The sequence below is a fragment of the Rhipicephalus sanguineus genome, chromosome 1 (assembly GCF_013339695.2).
Source record: "Rhipicephalus sanguineus isolate Rsan-2018 chromosome 1, BIME_Rsan_1.4, whole genome shotgun sequence".
Taxonomy (NCBI): domain Eukaryota; kingdom Metazoa; phylum Arthropoda; class Arachnida; order Ixodida; family Ixodidae; genus Rhipicephalus; species Rhipicephalus sanguineus.
Genome location: NC_051176.1, coordinates 247,759,083 through 247,778,918, shown reverse-complemented (window position 1 = coordinate 247,778,918; position 19,836 = coordinate 247,759,083). Strand labels below are relative to the sequence as shown.

At 49.6% G+C, this 19,836-nt stretch overlaps 1 protein-coding gene across 1 annotated transcript; it reads right to left on the bottom strand.

The window, feature by feature from the left end:
- Positions 1-2,769: 2,769 nt before the first annotated feature.
- Positions 2,770-19,596, bottom strand: LOC119382219 (uncharacterized). The gene is made up of 8 exons (XM_037649934.2): positions 19,439-19,596; positions 17,004-17,345; positions 16,207-16,446; positions 12,972-13,041; positions 12,721-12,788; positions 12,505-12,599; positions 10,513-10,727; positions 2,770-3,478 (listed from the first exon to the last, which is right to left on the bottom strand). The coding sequence occupies exons 1-7, from the start codon at positions 19,463-19,465 to the stop codon at positions 10,529-10,531; spliced, it is 1,041 nt and encodes a 346-aa protein (XP_037505862.1). The 5' UTR covers positions 19,466-19,596; the 3' UTR covers positions 2,770-3,478; positions 10,513-10,528.
- Between the last annotated feature and the right edge of the window lie 240 nt (positions 19,597-19,836).

Sequence of the window (19,836 nt, the reverse complement as noted above, 5' to 3'; positions counted from 1 at the left end):
CTCTCAGTGCGATGACATACTCGCCCTGCGTGTCGAGAACGCCAAGAAAATAAGTGCTGAGTGACGTATACGTATGTGCACCTCAGGCTATACAAGCTGATCGTGTCCATACAGGCGGGCTCATGATAAAGCGCTTGACTGATGTCACTGGTATTGGTAAACGATGCTCGAGCTTTTTCTCTCATCTACCTGCAAGTGCACGCAGTGCGTTCGCGAAGAGTTCACTTAACGCTATCTCACGGTCTTGGATGGGTCTGAACGCGCGAGTGCTCGCATCACGGTATTTTACGGCGGATTCCACTCGTCGTTCTCAGTAAGCTTGACTCGTAGAGCGAGCACTCGGTTCACGTTCGCATTGCACAAATCTACCAGAGGAATGCATTATGCCCTGTCGTGAATCGGATGCAGCGCACAACTACAGCCGGCAGAACGCGACGGGCTCCAAAATTATCGCTCGAATGCGTGTCTTGACAGCTGCCCGCGGAATGGAGTGGTCCCAAACGATCTAGCGTAGGATGTGAACTGAATGGCCTAGCCAAATAAATTAAGAACGCAGGGAAGCAAAGAAAGAAGTATATATTGTAAGCGCATTTAACGTACTTCATCGTTCTCGTTTGTACACAGCCATCATCGTCATCCCTGTTTTTCTTATCCTTCGTGTTTTGTGCCGAGGCAGACACTGCGGAATAAACGGTTCTGCTGGCGTTCTGCTATGCTAGCTATGCTAGCAAAGTTGCGTATAAAGCGACGTCAGTAGGACGCCAGACCTAGAAAGCTGCGCCACGCCTTTTGGTTGGATGGTCGAGGGAACTGTAGTACAGCTGCGACCTTGGCAGGGTCTGGCTGGATGCCGTCTTTCGAAACGACGTGACCGAGGACTGATACTTTTGCTGGCGAATGTGCACTTTTTTTGTATTTATCTGAAGGCCAGCGGTGGAAAGGCACTCGAGTACCTCATCTAATCGTTCAAGATGTTGGGTAAAGGTAGATGAAAAAACAACGATGTCATCTAAGTAATAGAGGCAGGTCCTCCATTTTAGGCCACGAAGAACGGTATCAATCATGCGCTCGAATGTGGCTGGAGCGTTGCACAGGCCAAATGGCATTACATTAAATTCATAAAGCACGTCCAGCGTAGCAAAGGCGTTGTTTTCTTTGTCAGTCTCGTTCATGGGGATTTGCCAATAGCCCGATCGCAGGTCAGGCTGGAAAAATATTTCGCCCCTTGGAGTGTGTCTAAAGCGTCATCAATTCGAGACATAGGGTATACGACCTTGCGCGTGATCTTATTTAGCGCTCGGTAATCAACGCAGAAAAGAACGGAGCCATTCTTTTTCTTGACTAAAACGACCGGAGAAGCCCGGGAACTGGAAGAGGGTCGTATTATACTTCGTGATAGCATGTCGTCAACTTGTTCTTCAATTACTTTCCTTTCCGACTGCGAAACACGATATGGACGACGGCGTATAACTCCCGAACCGTCGGTTTCAATGCGGTGTACAGCCACGGAAGTATGGCTCAGTGTTGTGGTACAGCTGTCGAAGCAGGCTTTGTGCTTAGCTAAAAGCGCCAGTAGCGCTTCGGACTGTGCAGAGGTTGGGTCGGAACCGATCACTGCTCGCAAAGAGGAAGAACTCGAAGCTGAAGCTGGTACTGGTGATGAAGACGGGCAAAGTGCTGCGATGGAGATAAGTGGAGGGGCGTCTATCGTCGCCACAGTCATCCCCTTGGGCAGCAGCATGGATTCTGCAGTTGTGCTGCAGACAGGCAGAAGGGCGCGGCCACAGGACAACCGGAGGGGACAAGAGGCGACGAGAATTCCACGCGAAGTGCAGCGAGCAGAAGGGGCAACCAGTGCGTCACCATCGGCTACTTGGCTAGATGTGACAGCTACCACGAGTTCGTGACCAGGGGGCAGAACGCAGTCTTCAGCGACAGCCAAGTTGAAGAGCGAGGGCGACGGGGCCGATATGGATGCTTCCGTTGTATCCGTGATGTGAGCGACATTCTCTTTACATGATATAACGGCGGAGGCAGAATGTAGGAAGTCCCAGCCGAGGATAAGTTCACGAACGCACGTGGGCAACAGAAACATCTCGATGTGGTGACGTATGCCGTCAATGAAGACACGAGCCGTACACTGTCCGTCGGGTTGAATCTGTACGTTATTTGCGCCGTGCAACACAGGTCCTACATCAGGTGTTCTGACTTTACGGAGCCGCGAGCACAAGTCGCTACGCAAAACGGAAGTGGTGGCACCTCCACTCCAGCCAGCACCTCCACCATTGTGAACGACGCCGGACGACCGGACCAGAGAACGCCAGCAGGACCGTTTATTCCGCAGTGTCTGCCTCGGCACAAAACACGAAGAAGAACAGGGGTGATGATGGCTATGTACAAATGAGAACGACGAAGTACGTTAAATGTGCATACAATATATATATATATATATATATATATATATATATATATATATTATATATATATATATATATATAATATATATATATATATATATATATATATATATGAAAGGATGGGTGGGGGCATTTCTCCGCACTGGCTCGAGGAATTCAGTTTAGGGCATATTCAGATAGCGGGGTATTCTATGGACCGAGGAACAAGTCCTCACTCAAAGCCTTGCTGTATTAGTTTAGACCGCATTTCGCTTCTTATTTCGGTATGATTTGGGCATAATTTACTGTAGGCTACGGTGCAGCAAAATTTCACTTTTATAGCGACAAATAACGTCTTCTTAGGTGTGGCCCACGATACATATGTAAGGCGCGTGTGCACACCGTGTGCGTTTCTTTAAAGCACCGTGAACGAATGCGCAATCGGGACCGACGCACAAACGTTTTCTGCGCCTCGAGGAGGAGGTTGAAGTGGCGCGCGCGATTTTTGCACTGCAGCGGCTGCCGTTGGAGCATGTGGCTTGCCTAGAGGCAACCCGAGACAGCGTACACAGCCCTCGCGCATTTAAAAAAAAACTAGCGCTTTGATCGGTTCGCAATTACCCACACAAACACACACGCACACACACGTGAAAGTTACCTCGTATACGGCGCACTGCGAGCGGGCACACGACAGAGGCACGCAGTCACTCGGCAAGCAGAGCAGGAGCGCTGCGGCGGATGAGAGCGGCACGTCCGCCGCCCCTCCGTGTGCCACACTCGGAAGCCACACCCCGTGCACGGCTACACGCCATCAGTGCGCGAGTTATTGCATCGCAAGTAAGCGCGTCGACACAGAGCTATACATGATGCAGGGTGCGAGTCCTCATGCACATAACAGGGTCCACGCAGGCTGACCACAGTGGGGCGGTGCGAGTGTGTCCCGGGGGTAGCAGTGAAAAGAGCCATGATGATCAGCCTGGGTTCTGTACCTGCCTCCACGCGGCAACAATCCGCGGCTGTCGCGCGGCCAGTTCCGGCGGCTTCTCCCAAGCGTTTCTACCAGGGGTGAGCAGCGCAGCTTGCTGTGCACGGGACGGGGGAGGGGAGCAAGCAGAGCGGAGCAGTCACACATGCTGGCCACGACACGCAATGCGCGACAGACCCGATCGAGAGGCTGCGTTTGGTCCGCCTTGCTTTCTAAGAATGTGTTGCTTCACGCTGCCCTGATCTGATTACTAGGGCCTATTCACCTTCATTCAAGAACATGCCATACACTGCGCCTGTAGAACAAGAAACAAACGTTCACTTTCAAGGTTGGAATTGTATATTGGACAAGCAGAGCACGCTTCCGAAAGTGAAATTGCCAGCAAGAGCTCTAAAGTTACAGTGTAGGCTTTTCCATTGTGCGGGCCCTCACGAGGCGTGCGAACGGATTCGTCGTGAAATATACATGCTATAACTCTTTAAACGGAACAGAGAATGCAGCACGCCATCGCGAAAACCTCGCTTTCTCTGAGCCGCTGTTCCATAGCCTGAGTTGCACTTTATTGTTCCGGTGTGCCAAGCTGAGTTCACCTGGTGTCTTTTTGTGCTTGCACAATTCCTCGTCACTGAGTCCATTCCGCTCCACGTCGCGACAACGTGTTGCTCACAAAAGGGAGCAGTGGTCCGCAGTATTAACGTTAAAATCGAGCAGCAGCAAGTCTTGCTGCGAGTTTGACGCTTTCCTTACTACGCTCAACATATTGGCGTCCGCACAGTTCGTAACATCGCAAATAATAGCCCTGAGTTTTTGATTAGGGGCCTCAAACGTCTTGGGGCCCCAAAGAAATAGAGTCGAGGCCACTACGCATGCGCGAGACCCAAACAGCGTTTGGGTTATGCGCTGGGGCCGCTATTTCTCGAATTTAGCGGGAACCCCAAAGCCTGCCTCAAAAGCTTTGCGGCAAACAGACATGACGGCACCTACTGACGGCACCCACTTAGCCAAGACTAGATTGACCTAGAATAGGGGGAGTATCTAAAGCGCCGCAGACCCTATCGGAAACCTCTTGGCTCCTGCTTGACCCAGAGCGAGCACACGCAAAGGGCTTTGGGGCCCCAAACTTTTAGGGCGCCTATTCGGAAACTCCCTAACTAAGGCTGGGAGTACAGAAAATAACTCAGCGATATCGTTGTACAGGAAAGCAGTGGTCTCGAAGCGAGCATAACTGCACTGGCACTTTATCTGAGGCGTTTAGGCACGATAGATGCCGTTGGCAAAGACGCCACCGCATTGCCTTTGTGGTCGAGAAGACAAGAAACCTTACAGTTGCGGTAGAACAAGACAAACCTCATCCTGGAGGCTTCAGGCGGACGTTTCCCTTGTTCGCACACTGTTGATACTTCCCTGTCATTCTGAAAACTCAATGTTCTTTTTATGCATACCGTATTTTCTCACCCACAACTCGCACCTTCAACAACGATTCGCTGAGAGTTTGCTAAAAATCATCCCCGCGTACTGCCGCGAAGCTAGCTTTTTTGCATTGCTGCTAAGTGCTGCCGTGAACCCACCTTTGCAAACCAGAATTCGCATTTTGTGTTTTGACTTTAGCTCCACATTTTAAAACTTTTTTTTTTTTTGTGCAGGTTATTTCCTGGTGAAACATGCAAGGTACGTACGACTTTTCACGTCTATGGTCGATGGTCAGAAAATGTCGTTTGCTGTAGTTTGCTGGATTGTCGTTAATTTGCGGAATAAGAATAACAGATCGCGCGCGCGGACATTACAACAGTTGTACGAAGGTATATATACTGAACACGCAGCATGCTGGTTTTCAATTTGAAAGGGACAGTGTTTAACAATTAAGTGAGCTGTGGCTTGCTTAGTAGTCACATATATTGCGCGAATTCTGCATTCCACTTATAATCCAGGAGGCTGCTCGTGAGCGTGCGGTGTAAAGTTGTGCTCACTTTACGACATGCAGGCGCAGCCAGGTCCGTCCTGATCACTCGACAGCACCAGCTCGGAAGTGCAACTACCCTAACGAGGTGCCGAAGGGAGACACACGGGGGGCGACACACAGCGGCCTCCAGAATGGCGACAGTCGATTTGGCGGATTATGTCGGGGATATCGCGCTCTCGAGAGCAGCCCGCGAGGCTAGCCAGAACTCGACGGTGCCGCTGTGCACGCGCTGGCGACGTCAGCTAAGGGAGGCGTAGGGTCACTCCACAATTTCCAATGCACGAGGAAACGGGCCCTGCTTCTTAGCGCAAGCTTGAAAAAGTCGCGATGCAAGACTGAAGAGAGTTGGGCTGCAGTGTTTCATCAGCACCTCTCAGTCTGTGCGGCGGCACTCGCTGAGAGCTCAGCTGGATGGCCCCGGCGGGCGAGGGCGCTGCTCCGAGGACTCGTCAGCGCCAAATGAATGTGCAGAGTGAATGAGAGGGGCAACGCTTTCAGCGTGAAGCGCAGGAGGAAAGCGGTAGATATGCCAATCGATGCTTATTTGTTGGTGTGCACTTGCACTCGGTCGTGGTGTGCGTAGAATGAGCTGGACGGGCACCTGACTGCGCCTATACCGCTGGGTATATGTATATAGCATATCTACATGTATATGGCAAGAGCAGTCCTCAGGATCTCAGCCATTTAAAGGCAGTGCAGCAGATGGCAACTCAAGACAAAGAAGACCACAGGCCGAGGCGCTTCTTTGTCTTCTGTTGCCGTCTTTTGCGTTGGATCTAAAATGAACTTCACGTCTAGTATCGCTAGTGGCGTCGAAATTGTGCATGAGAATCAGGCTGCTTAATCTTTTTTTAATTGCAATAATGCAGTTTAATAGCGAGACTCACTCTGTGCGTTCTGGTTTACGATATCAATAATTTAGTGAGGCCTATGCCTTGCTGCACTGTCAACACTTTGTACTTGCTGTGGCTAATTGAGTAGATTATTATAACTTACAACTTGACAACTAACATTTAAATTCATCACCTAGACTGAAGAAACGCGTAGAGAGCGTCGAAGGGGCATCCGTAAGTGCCTTTGCGAAAACCTTTGCGACGTTTCTCTTTGCAGACCAATAAAGAACGCTCCCCTTGACAGTTGGTTTATCGAATACAGTTCATATAGGTGCCCGCAGCGGAGCGACTGAGTCGCGTTGCCGCCGCATTAAAGGTGGAAATCGTATCAGGGCAAGGTGAACAATCCAAAGCTCACAAGCGACACCATCCGCCTCTATTCAGCGACAAAGGCTTGCGCTTGGCTTCGTGGGGGAGGAGTATAGAAAGAAGACGACGAGGAGCGAAGTGGACGCAGCATGTAGCCAAGGAGTGTTTGGCTGTCGATAGAACCCCTTCAGAACGTTCGAAAATTCACAACATCTCTCTAAGAGAGATGGATTAGGGCTTGTACTTGCATAACAGCCGAAGCGACCCGGAAGACCAGGTGGCAGCCGATCGTTATGTCAAACATATATCCATTGGCGAAGGCGGCTGACTGATCACAGTTTGTTGTTACGAACTAAAACACTTGGAAATTAAGCGCCAGATTACGAGCGGGCTGAAGACACTTCACAAAATAAAGTGTTTGCTAAGGTAGTCGGTCGCGTGCGATTGAAACGAACACTGCACGTTCCGCGAAGAATCGGGTCCGCATTGTAATGAAGAAAAGCCACCTCCTTCGTTACGGATGACGCATCGATTCAAGCAAGTCGTGTAGCATTGTGGACAAATAAAACGGGGATGAGGCGAATAACGCGAAGAAATTCACAAGGAGAAGGTTGTGGTTCGAATGCGGAGGTTATTTTATCATAGCAAGTGCCGCATTCCTTTTCAGTTGGCGTTTCGGCCACCTTCCGTGAGCGCACAAGCGTGATATGGCTAATCCGCCAACCTGGCATGCGAGCCCGCCGCGGATCAACGACCGCGCGCTAAGCTGGAACGATATCGTCAGCAATGGCATAGTTCCAGTGCTAAAGCGTGGCCAGATGCATTATCGTATACAGTAATACGGGGCAACTGATATTTATCCTAAAGTGTTTCATCCAATCAGATTTACTGTATATAGGGAAAAGAACCCGGTTGTGCGGTTGATTTGTTTCTCTGCTAATGACAATAGGCGCAGGGATTACCGTATTGCCCGGGCTGTTCGCATACGGCAATACGGCGGCGATACTAAATAGTTCTAAGGATGATGCTTAAGTCCGTCATGCGCCATGCCGCAACTTAGGATTCGCGAAAACCAATGACGTCATCACTTGACCAATGAGTAGAATAAAATCTTTGTTTTTTTTTTATTCGATCATATAGGGCTTGAATAGCCCCATTCGCGTTTTCTTTTCTTTTTTTTTTTCGTCCGCCATGATACAGCGACTAAACGCTCAACTGCTAGGCTTCGTCAAGCTTAGGCGGTGCTGGATAAGCCGACTCAAAACACAAGAGAGTAGTTGAGTTAAGAAACCACCTTTCAGACATTATGAAGATATGATGTGTATATTTGTGCAATTGAAGTGTAAATTTACTCATCTTTCCGTAGAGATTACAACTCTCTTCTGTTGCGAAGCCCGCGCTAGGGGAAGTATTATAGCTCCAGTGTCGTGTCCGCTAGGTGTTTACTATTGCCGCGGAGATCGAGCTCGGGAAGTGGCCCTCAACGCGAACGAACTGGCGATGTCGCGCGAGAAGACAACCCCCACCATAAGCGGAACAAGAATGTTTCCAGCAGCGGGCAAGCTACGTTTAGTGAAGGAAGCTTTAGCGCGCAAGATGTCGGTATGTACATATATGCACATTTCACCTCACGGCCTGCTCTGTATTTGCAAATCTTCCTTCTCGGTCGGCTTGTGCGCTCCTACATGGCCGGCGAAAAGTGCCATGCTGATGAGACTGTTTGGAACAACATGTCGACTTGGCGTCATTTAAAGGCCAACACGTGCGGCAACGAGACGAGCTGCGAAAGCACTGAAAGCTCGACTAAAAGCGCGCTTTCCGGGTCCATATAAGTGCCGGGATAGTAGCACCTGAAGCATGCTCTGGCTTAGCGGAGTGCGTGGTGAAGCCTCTCATATTATATATGTATACACTACAGTACAAGTAAGCACCTCACGTCGTATTGCAGGATTGGCTTGATCCGCTAATCCGACAACTTTTGCGAGTGACAGAGACGACATGCGGCACAACACGTCACCGCGGGTGTAGTAAGCCCTATTGCTATTTCAGTACAGGCTGAACAAAACTTGCTTCGTCACGCACTCCCCTGCTACGATTGAGGAAGCTAAGAGTTCAAGCTGTGGCTGTCATTTTGTTCTGCTTTTGATCGACATTGTTTCGACTCGTGTCGAGTTATTGGCTCTGTGTGTGTGGAAATTTGGGGCGCACAGATCGGCTGATGGGCCTCGCAGGCAAGTAGAAATCCCTTCTCCTGCATAGAAAAATAGATCGACTTTGGTCTATACACAGGCACGCTAATCGTGCAAAGGACGTCCCATGCACTCAAGATGGCGACAAGTGTAACCAACGGGCTGCAGCCGTAACGGCTACTATGAGAAAAAGAAGAAAAAGAAAGTTGCACGTCCGTACTATGGTCATTTATAAAGTTTGTGCTATGGAAAGCCGTGAAGGATCCACGAGGGACACACGCATGCAACTTGACGCACGATTTAATTTCTTCCATTAAGTGTACTCTATCCCACAGCACGTCGTCATTCGAGACCGTGCAGATCTTCCACCGAAAGGTGAAGACCGTTCTCTGAGACCATTTCATTTCGGGCGTCCAGGAATGGCTTCGCTTCGGGAAATAATTCGCTATCTCCGTAGGCACGATTCCTAAGCACGTCTCTTTTTTTTATTACGCGTAAGGCAGGGACAAGTTTCGATTTCGTTGGTTCGATAAAGATGGCTGATGGGACACGGTGGGCGTAGACTGATAATTCGCTTTCTGAATTTCTGAAAGAACGGTTGCTTGGGCTGGTTGGTGATTTAGCATCGACATAATTGCACAGCGCAAATTGAACGAGGACGGAGAGCGTACACGGAGTGTACTCTCTCCATCTTGTACTGTGTACTGTCTCCGTCCTCGTTCGTTTTGCGCTGTGCAAATATGTCGATGCTGAATTTCTGTCTCGATCACAGTGTTACACTCAGCTCTTGTCGACAGAAACTAGGCGATCACAAGGATTTCTTTCGTGCCCATGGTTGGGAAACATTTTAGCCGCACAGCTTCATCATTGATGCCAAGGTAGTTCTCTGCGCAAGCGTACACAGTGCTATGCTTGTAATGCGCATAGGCTTAGCATCTTTTGTATATCCCGTCATGGATGCCTTCCTGGTTCCATTTTTCTGGGACGATAGTACGAAGTTTATGAATGACCATTGTATACAGAGGGCGCCTCGGAGGTGAACGGCATCGTGCTCATGATAAATGCAACGCGATGCATGCCGCCCGCTTTCTCAACCGTGCCTCTGCGTGCAGTAATTAGGTTGCAGGAAAGCTTAAACGAACGCCAAACGCTCCGTACTGTATAGGCTGTACTACAGGCCTCCGTGGAAGGCCTTCTGGAAAGCGTATGGCCACATACTGTTTCATGTGACAAGTCCTGGTCGTGAACGATGGATCTGAATTTGTTGATATTGCCTGTCTACGTTTGTTTGGTTTTTTGTTTGTTTTGGACCCCGGCATGGTGTGTACTCGTCGAGTAAAAGGCAAGTCCAGAATATCGCATAGAAACGAGGACAGAGCGCGTGCGACAAGCCAATGGCGGCCACCGTTTGGAAGCAGGCGAGGGTGGGCATGCTGACACGGCCACTGGAGGAGCTTACAAGTTCACCCACGCTCAAGTATAGGCATGCTAAACGGACGCTCGTGCAAGCGCACAGGCATCTTGGGAGATTTTGCCTGCTCCGGGTGGCACTTCTATGGACACGTGTCTTGCCGTCGCCGCTATTCGCCTGGCACAGGAAGTTCTACACTGCCAATGCAGAGGGGGAAACGAACAACATGGGCTTGCGAATCTTCCACGTCACGGCGGCAAACAAGGGGTGCACGCCAGAGCTGCCCCGGCTGCGTGAGCCCGGCAGCCCTACACTCTAGGCCGGCCGTGTCTGTGTGCCGCCCCGGATGACCAGCGTTGGCGGACGTACCTGGCCGCTGCCGGCGTCACCGCATGCTGGCGGCCACGCTGTGCTTGTGGTACGCGTGGCGGCCCACGAACCGGCAGTGACACTGGCGTGCGTGGCCCCCGTCGCGGCCACCGGACGCCAAGCCGAAGCTGGAAAAGCGCACCTGGCTGTTGCAGTAGACGTCGTCGTACGGCGCCCCGTCACATGGGCTGCTCAGGCTCGGAAGCGGAATCGACCTGCGTAAAGCGTGATGCGTAAGAAGCGTAACGAGTTGATACGCACTGGTCGTTTCTCTCGGAACGTCCAGTTTGGCATGTGATACAAGCCAGTTCCCTGGCACATGAGTGAACGAAACTTGTGCCGGAGCTCTTTGCTGCAGACACGGCTACCCGCGCATAGTAGCATTAACACGAGTGAGCATGCTTACTTTCATTCCAAAAGAAGAAGAAAAAACAGATACACCTGAAACTTGTCAAACGTGGTGCAAACAAGACAGAGGTTCAGGAAAAGGTAGGGGTTTCAAGTGATGAATAGGCGTTAAATAAAGGATGTCGCTGCCTTCAACCACATTCCTTGTTCAACGAATGCTCATCATTGTCAAATGGGGAGGGGGGTTGCTTCGACGTTTCCTCTCAAAAGACATCCGTATACACAACATCGCACCCGTAGTTCTCAAGCAATGCTCCCTGGTCTGACAATTTACACGTCGACATTTCGACCCAATTCTTGCCCCAAGTTATTCAATCATCGCGGCAGGCACGTCTAGCTTATGGAGGTGGATGACTACAGTAAAACCTCGGTGATACGAATCTCGCGGGGTTACCAAAAATATTCGTATCATCTGAAATTCGTATCACCAGGAAACATGGAAAATTAGTATGCGACAAAAGAAAGTTGGCATACGTTTTTATTCAGTGTTTCTCAGGGCCGCAGCGAAGTCATGAACAGCTCTGAATGATTTCCAGTAAAGTTTGTAGACGTCAGTGATCAAACTTGTTCTCGTAAATATACGGTGCATGCGCGCGTGTGTAATCAATGAACCACATTTGTTGTGCCCCGTGACCGCTAGTAGCCCCTTCCTAATCTTACTACGCTTTTCTGCATGACACCAGAGTACTGCGGCGAAAGTGATTTAAGAAGCGCTTTGAACACGATAGATAGAGGCCAAGCTCATTCGCCAAGACCGTCCGCATCGTCCCTTGGGGTCTTCGTCCACCTTTAATGGCACTTTATGACGGACCTGCCGCCGAATTTTCAGACTTGTTTCATAGAACATCTGATTGCGGGGACATGGCTTGCATCGACGTGGCAGGCACGTGTTAACACAGTACAAGGACGCTGCTGCATCTAGCACAGGAGCACGCGTCAACGTTTCGGGAAAAAAAGCGCGACGTCAACGTCATCTGTAATCTAAACGCGTAGGCGCCTAAAGACCTCCAAGATTCGTGCGCACTATCCCGGAGGCAACGACTCACCGTTGATGGTCGCGCAGCGCGCGTGCTAGCGCCCGCGCGTGACTGCCGCGTCTTCCGCGACAGCGCGGGCAGCACCTGTTCGTACCTGAGCGCTAGCGTGCGTTCGTATCAAACGTCGCGGGGTGCAAATCGGTTCGCAACAACCGTACTCCAATACATTGGAGGCTAATGGGCATTCGCCGGGACCACAGAAAAATTCGTATCACCCCGAAATTCGTACGAGCCGTGATCGTATCACCGAGGTTTTACTGTATTTACCAACGCACGGCCGAACAAATTCTCGGAAAACACACGCGCGCTCTGTCGCTGAAGTCGCGTTCGAGCATTTCGCATTCAGCGGCGCGTTTTTGATCTCTCTGATAAAACGACGCTGTTGTTGAAGCATGACATCCTTCCATTTCTTTGGCTCGTGACCAACACCGAGATCATGTGCTGCCAATATTATGAATTCAAGTTTTTCATCAGCCCATGATTTAAATTTTCAAGAAAGTCCCGAAAAGAAAAAAAAGCGAAGTGACTGCTTTCTATATATACTTACTCGAAAAGTATCCAAACGATGTAGTAGCAAAGGCAAAAACCACCGACGAGTATTATTCCTATTATCATGCTGAACAGCATCGGAACGCGTCTTTCCTGAAACACGATGAAGAAGAGGACCAGAAAAAAAAAATGAATTCATATTCATGATCTGGAGAACAAGCGAAAGTGGGCACTGTTCTTTCTTATATTTTCTGACTGGACAAATGTCACTGACCTCGTTCAGGGAATCGTCCCAGTACTTATTGCAGGTGAGGTAAGAGCAGATGTTATTGTTGAGTTCATCTGGAGGAGAAAAAAAAAAGTCACTCGCATTTGCGCTCCGCGCAACAGAACCTTTTCTTGTGCGTGTAATTGGGTTCAAAGTAGAATGAAAATGTCTCGATTCCATTGTCAACATCGGTTGCATGCGAGTTTCAATGTGCATTTCGGCACTGCAGATATGTTGTAAGTGCAATGGCAACTCACCTTCAATGTCTTGAAAATCTTTGACTGAAAGAACAGAGAGCAGTCCAATGACGCACTGCTGTACGACGATCTGGAAAGAACCAAGTCGGATGGGATAACGCTACAAAACAAAGCTTAAAGGGACACTGTAGAGAAAAATTCGGGAGATCCCACGCGTTGTGGGAATCGGTTTCATGCGAAGCAATCAGCGAGTACTTCTGTTATGTGTTTTGTGGCTTTGAGCTAAGCGTTACGAGGTGGATTGACATGTTTTTGTAAGTGTGGTAGCTGTGTGCACATCGTCGGCTTACCACGCACGTCGACAACACTGGCGTTTAAATGGTAATTTATGGTGCAATCATGTGAATATCATACGTAAGTTTCGTTAATGTATTCTTCCGGGGTCGCGCAGTGCTGCAATATAGCTTGCTGAATCATGGGAATACAAATGTAATGTTTATTAGACTGCTATAAAAGCGGAGCCAACACTGGAACCACAGACGTTAGTCTGATATGACGCCTGTATCTTAGGTGCGCATATGTAGTGTTTATTGCTTTCTTGTAAAATTAGATAGCCAACACCACAACCACAATGGACGTTGCACCGACATTACGCCTGCATTGTCTGTTTTTTCAAACCACTTTATGGGCCTGGCGTGGCTACGTGGTAGAATACCTGGCCTGGGTTCGATTCCTGCTGAGAGCATTTAAATTACAAATGTCTATTCTCGCCGTTCCTGGGTAGATATAAACTGTCAATCACCTCTGGCGCATACCCGTACACCGCGGCCCGTGGTAAACGGATATGTGCCTCAAGTGTCTGGAGGAAAGGGTTTGACGACGTACGCGACAGGATTTTCACGTTATTGACGTCATGACCCGAAAGTCATATTCGTCAAATCCTCTTACCTTCCCACACCAATTTTGGTCTACGCAAAGTTAAGGAGGCGATGATGACAGCACCCAGACGTAGGCGGCTAGATAGATAGATAGATAGATAGATAGATAGATAGATAGATAGATAGATAGATAGATAGATAGATAGATAGATAGATAGATAGATAGATAGATAGATAGATAGATAGATAGATAGATAGATAGATAGATAGATAGATAGATAGATAGATAGATAGATAGATAGATAGATAGATAGATAGATAGATAGATAGATAGATAGATAGATAGATAGATAGATAGATAGATAGATAGATAGATAGATAGATAGATAGATAGATAGATAGATAGATAGATAGATAGATAGATAGATAGATAGATAGATAGATAGATAGATAGATAGATAGAAACGCTCAAAGTGCCAAAGGTTCGCTAAGAAATGCTCCGCATTTAAGAACGATTTCTCTCGTGTTAGTTAATTACAGTTACACAATACCGAAAACACCGCGAGAACACGCTTGGTAAGCGAGAAAACGCGCAAAAAGAAAATACGGGTGGCGAAGCCATCTTGAAGTTCCCGCACCAGCTCACCGTGACGTCATAGATTTTCACGGCGTCTGCCAACGCATTCGTTCATCACTAAGAATGATTTTGTTCTAAGGGACACAGTCTTAACATGGCAGATTTCAGAGAGAGAGAGATATATATACGAAGAGGAAAGGCAGGTTTCAGAAAATTTTGTTGAACCAATGCGGCCAAAATGCGCGAAGAGTGTTCGAACTTCGTGACGTCACACTGACGTTCACATGCTCAAGTTTGGGCGCGAAATTTAAAGATCATACTTTTGCCTTCATTTCCTATTCTATTAATCATACGATGATGGAGAAATTAATGACAACAGAATTCTGAAAGAATATTTTAACTGTCTAAACTGATTTAATGTTTCACTTTAGTGTCCCTTTAACGCGTCACAATGGTAAACTTTTAGGCATGATTCTTATAAGAATCATTTCACCGATGAAAATGTTGCCCAATTACAGCTGATGAGAGCGCAGCTCACAGAAGCTTGGCGTTGTAGTCACAGGCGGTTACATGCATACAACTTGTTTAGGCTACGTTTGATGCAAATTTGACGATATAACCTGCTTCCGTAACTTCGGCAAGGGCTAAGCACCGTGTTCATATCAGACCGTTTATAAACCAGCAGACACAAGTTTCACAGATGTGCATAGCGTATCCAGTAATACACGGCAGGATTTTGTCTTAGGGGGGTGCAAACCCGTGTTGCATCGCTGCTGAGGGAGGGGAGAGCGTTGGTGTAGACTGGCTGGAAGGCCGGTAGGGCTTGAGGGGGGCCCCTTTTTGTACACTGCGGATTGGAGTAGTGTCCTTAATTTTCTCAAAACGGTAAGGCAAGATAGGGGTAAAGGAATTAACGAATGCTTTAGAGGGGGAAAAAAACATGAATCGATCGTACCTAAACATTGAGGATGTATTTTTTTAATATAAGACGGATATTTAAATAAACGCACGAAAAACAGAAGATTCAGGGTAAGCGGAAAGGCACATGAAACGGAATGTGCGTACAGTGCTCTGCTATTGAAACATGATACCGGAAGGCTGCCGGCGCTTTTCGTGCAACATGCAGGTGAGCGCTGGGTGATCGCTCGTGGTCAGACGTCGACATAAAGGCCCTCTATTTCATCGCGTTTACCGCAATACGCGTCAGCTCGTTGCAATAAGCACTGAAAACTTCCGAGTATCGCGTTTCGATTGTTGAGCACTGTACGTATACACAAAAGAACGTGGCTGTGACCTAGCATAATGGCAGGAAGGGCTTACAATCGAAGGTTGGAGGCTCTCCACGAATACCGTATTTACTCGAATCTAAGCCGATGTTTTTTTTTTTTTTTCGAAAAAACGATGTGCGAAAGTGGGGGGGTCGGCTTAGATTCGAGTACAATGAATAGGTTTTTTTACTTTTCTGGCCTTGCGAATTTCGGGGGTCGGCTTAGAATCGGGGCCGGCCTAGATTCGAGTAAATACGGTATTTAAGGAAATCCCCGGTCCTCCTTGCCTGGTAACCAGCAATACGTGCCACAAACGTGTACGTACGTATACAAACAGCCCATGTGCGTTAGGGGGCCCCCTTGAGAGAATATGGGCTTTGAGCAAAGGGAGAATAAGACGCGTCGGCGGCCGTCGGTAGAGGAAGCGTTGCCGCAAGATGTTGGTCCTGTCAAACACTGGCTATTGGCACAAGCCTCCAGGACCGTAATTTTCAATTTCAGGTTCGCAGACCGTGCAATACGGAAGCTCCCGACTGCACGGGCACGCCGCTTAGCATCGCAAGCACACGTACCCGGCACTTTTGCTGCAAGGCGCTCATGTGCTTCTGGTCGCAAGAGCAACGTGGATGGTCGGCGGGCGGCTCGCCGCAGCGGCCACCGTGGGCCTCCACCTCCTTGGGCTTGTCGGGCTGCAGGGCGGTCGCGACTGCCGATCCGCCGGCCGAGGCACGTTCGGCGGCCGCCAGCCGGGGTCCCAGTACATCGCAGCGCAGGATGTCGCAATAGTCGGCCACGCACACCCCCCGCTCGGCCTGCGAGCGCAAGAAGGATTTCTCTGCTTGACATTATTCTCCAACAACCTCCATTCAGCAGTTGTCACCTTCCACGGAGAGTTTTGCCCGCGATATGCAAGGAGAAGACAGTCGCGGTTCCTGGGCGGCACGGCGATTGAAGTTTGCCGCGAGGAGTGGAATGTTGGAAGCAAGATTGTGGCGAGGAAATGCAATCGAAAAGTGTGTGATTTCACTGTCTCGCGGTTCGGTGCGATGAGCTTAGCCTTTTTGTTCGTAATAATGTATTGCACTTCAAATCTCGTTAAACAGTGTAAACAGTCACAATAAAGTTTGATAAGCACCAGGCTGTGACAGCCTGCAGTTTCGTACCAAGTTGTTTGAACGAATATACTGTCTTACAACTCTATATACACCGCTGTACAACGACTGTGCATGCCTCGTGCCAGCTTCTCGCGTGGTAGCCAGGCCGCATTAGGTGCATGCGTGACGCATAGCTCACACGAGAAAATCTGGCAGGTGGCCCATGAGTCACTAAAGTGGTTCTGTTTATGAGGCAAGCGTGTAGGAGTTATCACCTTGGGGGCCACGTTGGCCGCGTGCTCCTCGTCCCAGTGGCTGGTGAGCTTCTCGTGGCAGAAGAAAGAGCGGCCACACATGGGGCAGCTCCAGCTGGGCTGCGGCGGATCAGCAGCCGGCGCCTCGTCCGCCATCAGTCCGGGCGGCCACCAGAAGAGGTCGCGGCTCGGGTGCAGCGGGCACTCGGGCCCCAGCGAGACGCGATATCGCTGAAGCACGGCGGTCACCTTGCGGCGCACCAGCTGGCGCGCCACGCGCGACTGCGCCCGCGAACAGGGCTGCACGCGCGGCGACGACGGCCCATTCCAGCCCACGTGCGACAGGAGCAGCAGGATCACCACCTGCGCTCCAGTGGTCAAGCCGCGCTCAGGAGGGCGTCAGCCCAATGAATTGACATGTCCCAGCCCCCTTTCATAATTGTGAAGCTAGCTTTCCTGCGATGCAGTTAGCCCAACTAATGGCGGCTAGTCACTTCTGCAAACAGCGTGTTCAAGCGACATTTTCCGCGCTATGCCGCGGAGAATGTAGACTCAGCTCTTTTGATATAAACGCGTATCTTGATATAAACGAAAAGCCCCAGCACTTGCAACTAGGACCTCCTCTCCACTTGAAACACAACAGGTGCCGCCATTAGTTGGACGAATGTGCAGCGCAGAGAAGCGCACTTGCGGATTAAGAAAAGGGTCGGGAGGGTGTGCGAGCACACATCGCGGCATGGTGACACATCGCATCCGCGCGCTTATCTAACGGGCGTACATACTTCTGTCGTTGCCATCATTTTATTACTGATCGCAGAGTCCTCAGAAATGCTATTATTAGAAACACCAGGCAATCATAATACGTCAGATGCAACAGAAATATCGTGCAGCTGTCCTTAGGTGGTTTGCGCTTGAGCGCAGCAGTCATTTGTGCAAGTATTGAGGTCAGGGTTAACTGCTGCACTGATCTAGAAACATCCCTAGTACATTCATATAGTTTTTACTACTTGCCTTTATTGATTTCTCTCTTATTTTTATTCTTTGAGTATCTCAGCGAACGACACGTGGATAAAAGTACTGCACGGCTTCTACGGACACAAGAAGCAACACGTGGTCTGTGTTCTTTCTGAAGAAATGAAAATAAAGTGTCATTAAACAGAAGCCATTGTGAGCGTGCTCTCAACACCAAAGTTTCACAGACTTTATCATTGTGTCGATCACTACTAAAACGAAAACACACTCGTGAAACAAGTTTGAGGTCTTTGCCTTGCTTCGCTAGTGTGTGTTCTGCCGTTTACAAAAAAAAAAAAAAAAAGAGGAAGAAAAACAAGTTTACTGTATTGGCAATGACAGCTCACTTCGGTGAAATAGAAATAAACTGCATAGTAAAAGCTATACAACAACAAAGCGGCATGATCTCCGAACTCATACTGTGCAGGGTGATCACACAGAGACACACGCATAAACAGTTGATCCAAGAAGCTCACAGCCCAGAATTTCTTAGTTAAGTCAGAATAAATAGCGTGCTGCTGGCGTTATTATACTTTACGTGGAGTTAATAAGCTCACTCGATCATAAAAGTTGTCGCACTTAACACAAATGCACGGGTAAGTAGGAACACGGGTGCCGAGCTCGAGGAAGGACAGCTCATTCCCACAACGCAGGGCATTTTCTTTATTTTTTTAAAGTTGACAGTAATAGCACCAATGAAAAACGAGTCACGTGAGAAATACCGTAGAGAAGTCATTTAGGCATGCGGTAACCCGACTCTCAGCAAGCCGTCATGATCCGCAAACTGCATTTCCGCTAAGTATGTACGTTCGGCTTCTCCACAGAGGTACTCTATTTGCGGAGATGCCAACGTAATGGGGTCGTCTCGCGACGCCACATCGCAGGTCGATACTGGAGTTCATACAAACGCCAAGATTAGGCTCAGTGTTTCGAAAGACCACTGCGTCGATGTTCGAGGCGAGGTGTCGTGTCGCGTGCCTCTCAGACAAAATTAGACGCTTTGTCACGGGAACAGAATGTCGCAGAACAACGTAAAAATACAGCGTGACGCGCACTTCAAATAGCAGTTATAAGTCATGGTTGAAGAAGTTTTAGAAAAAAGGAAACTAAATTGGGTCATTGGAGGAGGATTGCGTCAGTCTTGACTGCGCGCACCTATGCGTGAAGCAGCCGGACGATGCGCGGGATCTCCTACGGGAGACCCAACGAACAGGTGAAACCGAGCCCCACTTAGCTGTCTCGCATCGCAGCACGGCGTTTCGAGTAACGGCGCGTCGGCAGCGTTAAGTCTCGGCGCTGTCGTCGCGCTCGCGGTTAAGAGGGGGGGGGGCCGCCGCCCGGGACTGCCATGACGCGCGCACACGGTTGTTGGTAAACAAGCGTTGTTCCGGTGGCAAACCGTCGGCGGTACGCCACCGGGCACGGAAGCGGGTAGGGCCACTTACCTCGACGCAGAGGTAGCTGCGATACATTTATTTTCACATCTAGGCCCTCGCAGTGTTGCGGGCTTGCGGCAGGTCCGGTCGTGCCCAGGGTGCGAGCGAGCCTCCGCGGTCGCCGGCCGCCATCTTGGCTGCACTGGAAGAGGGTCGATAGCGGCCCAATTAATCGACGGCAACTCTCTGGGCGCACCGCTCCCGCTGCGCGCGCTCCAGCACTTTCGATCGCCGACCGCACAGCGCCGCCCTGCTGGGCGCTCGTCAGGGAAGGGCGCGCCGGAGGGCGGCAGCACCGAACGCTGTCCCGCCGAGGGAAGTGCGCCGTATTCTCGGTCAACAGGTTGCTCGCGTCCCAGATACGTAGTGCCGCGCGATCCCCTGCCGTAGCGCGCGAGTAAATTGCC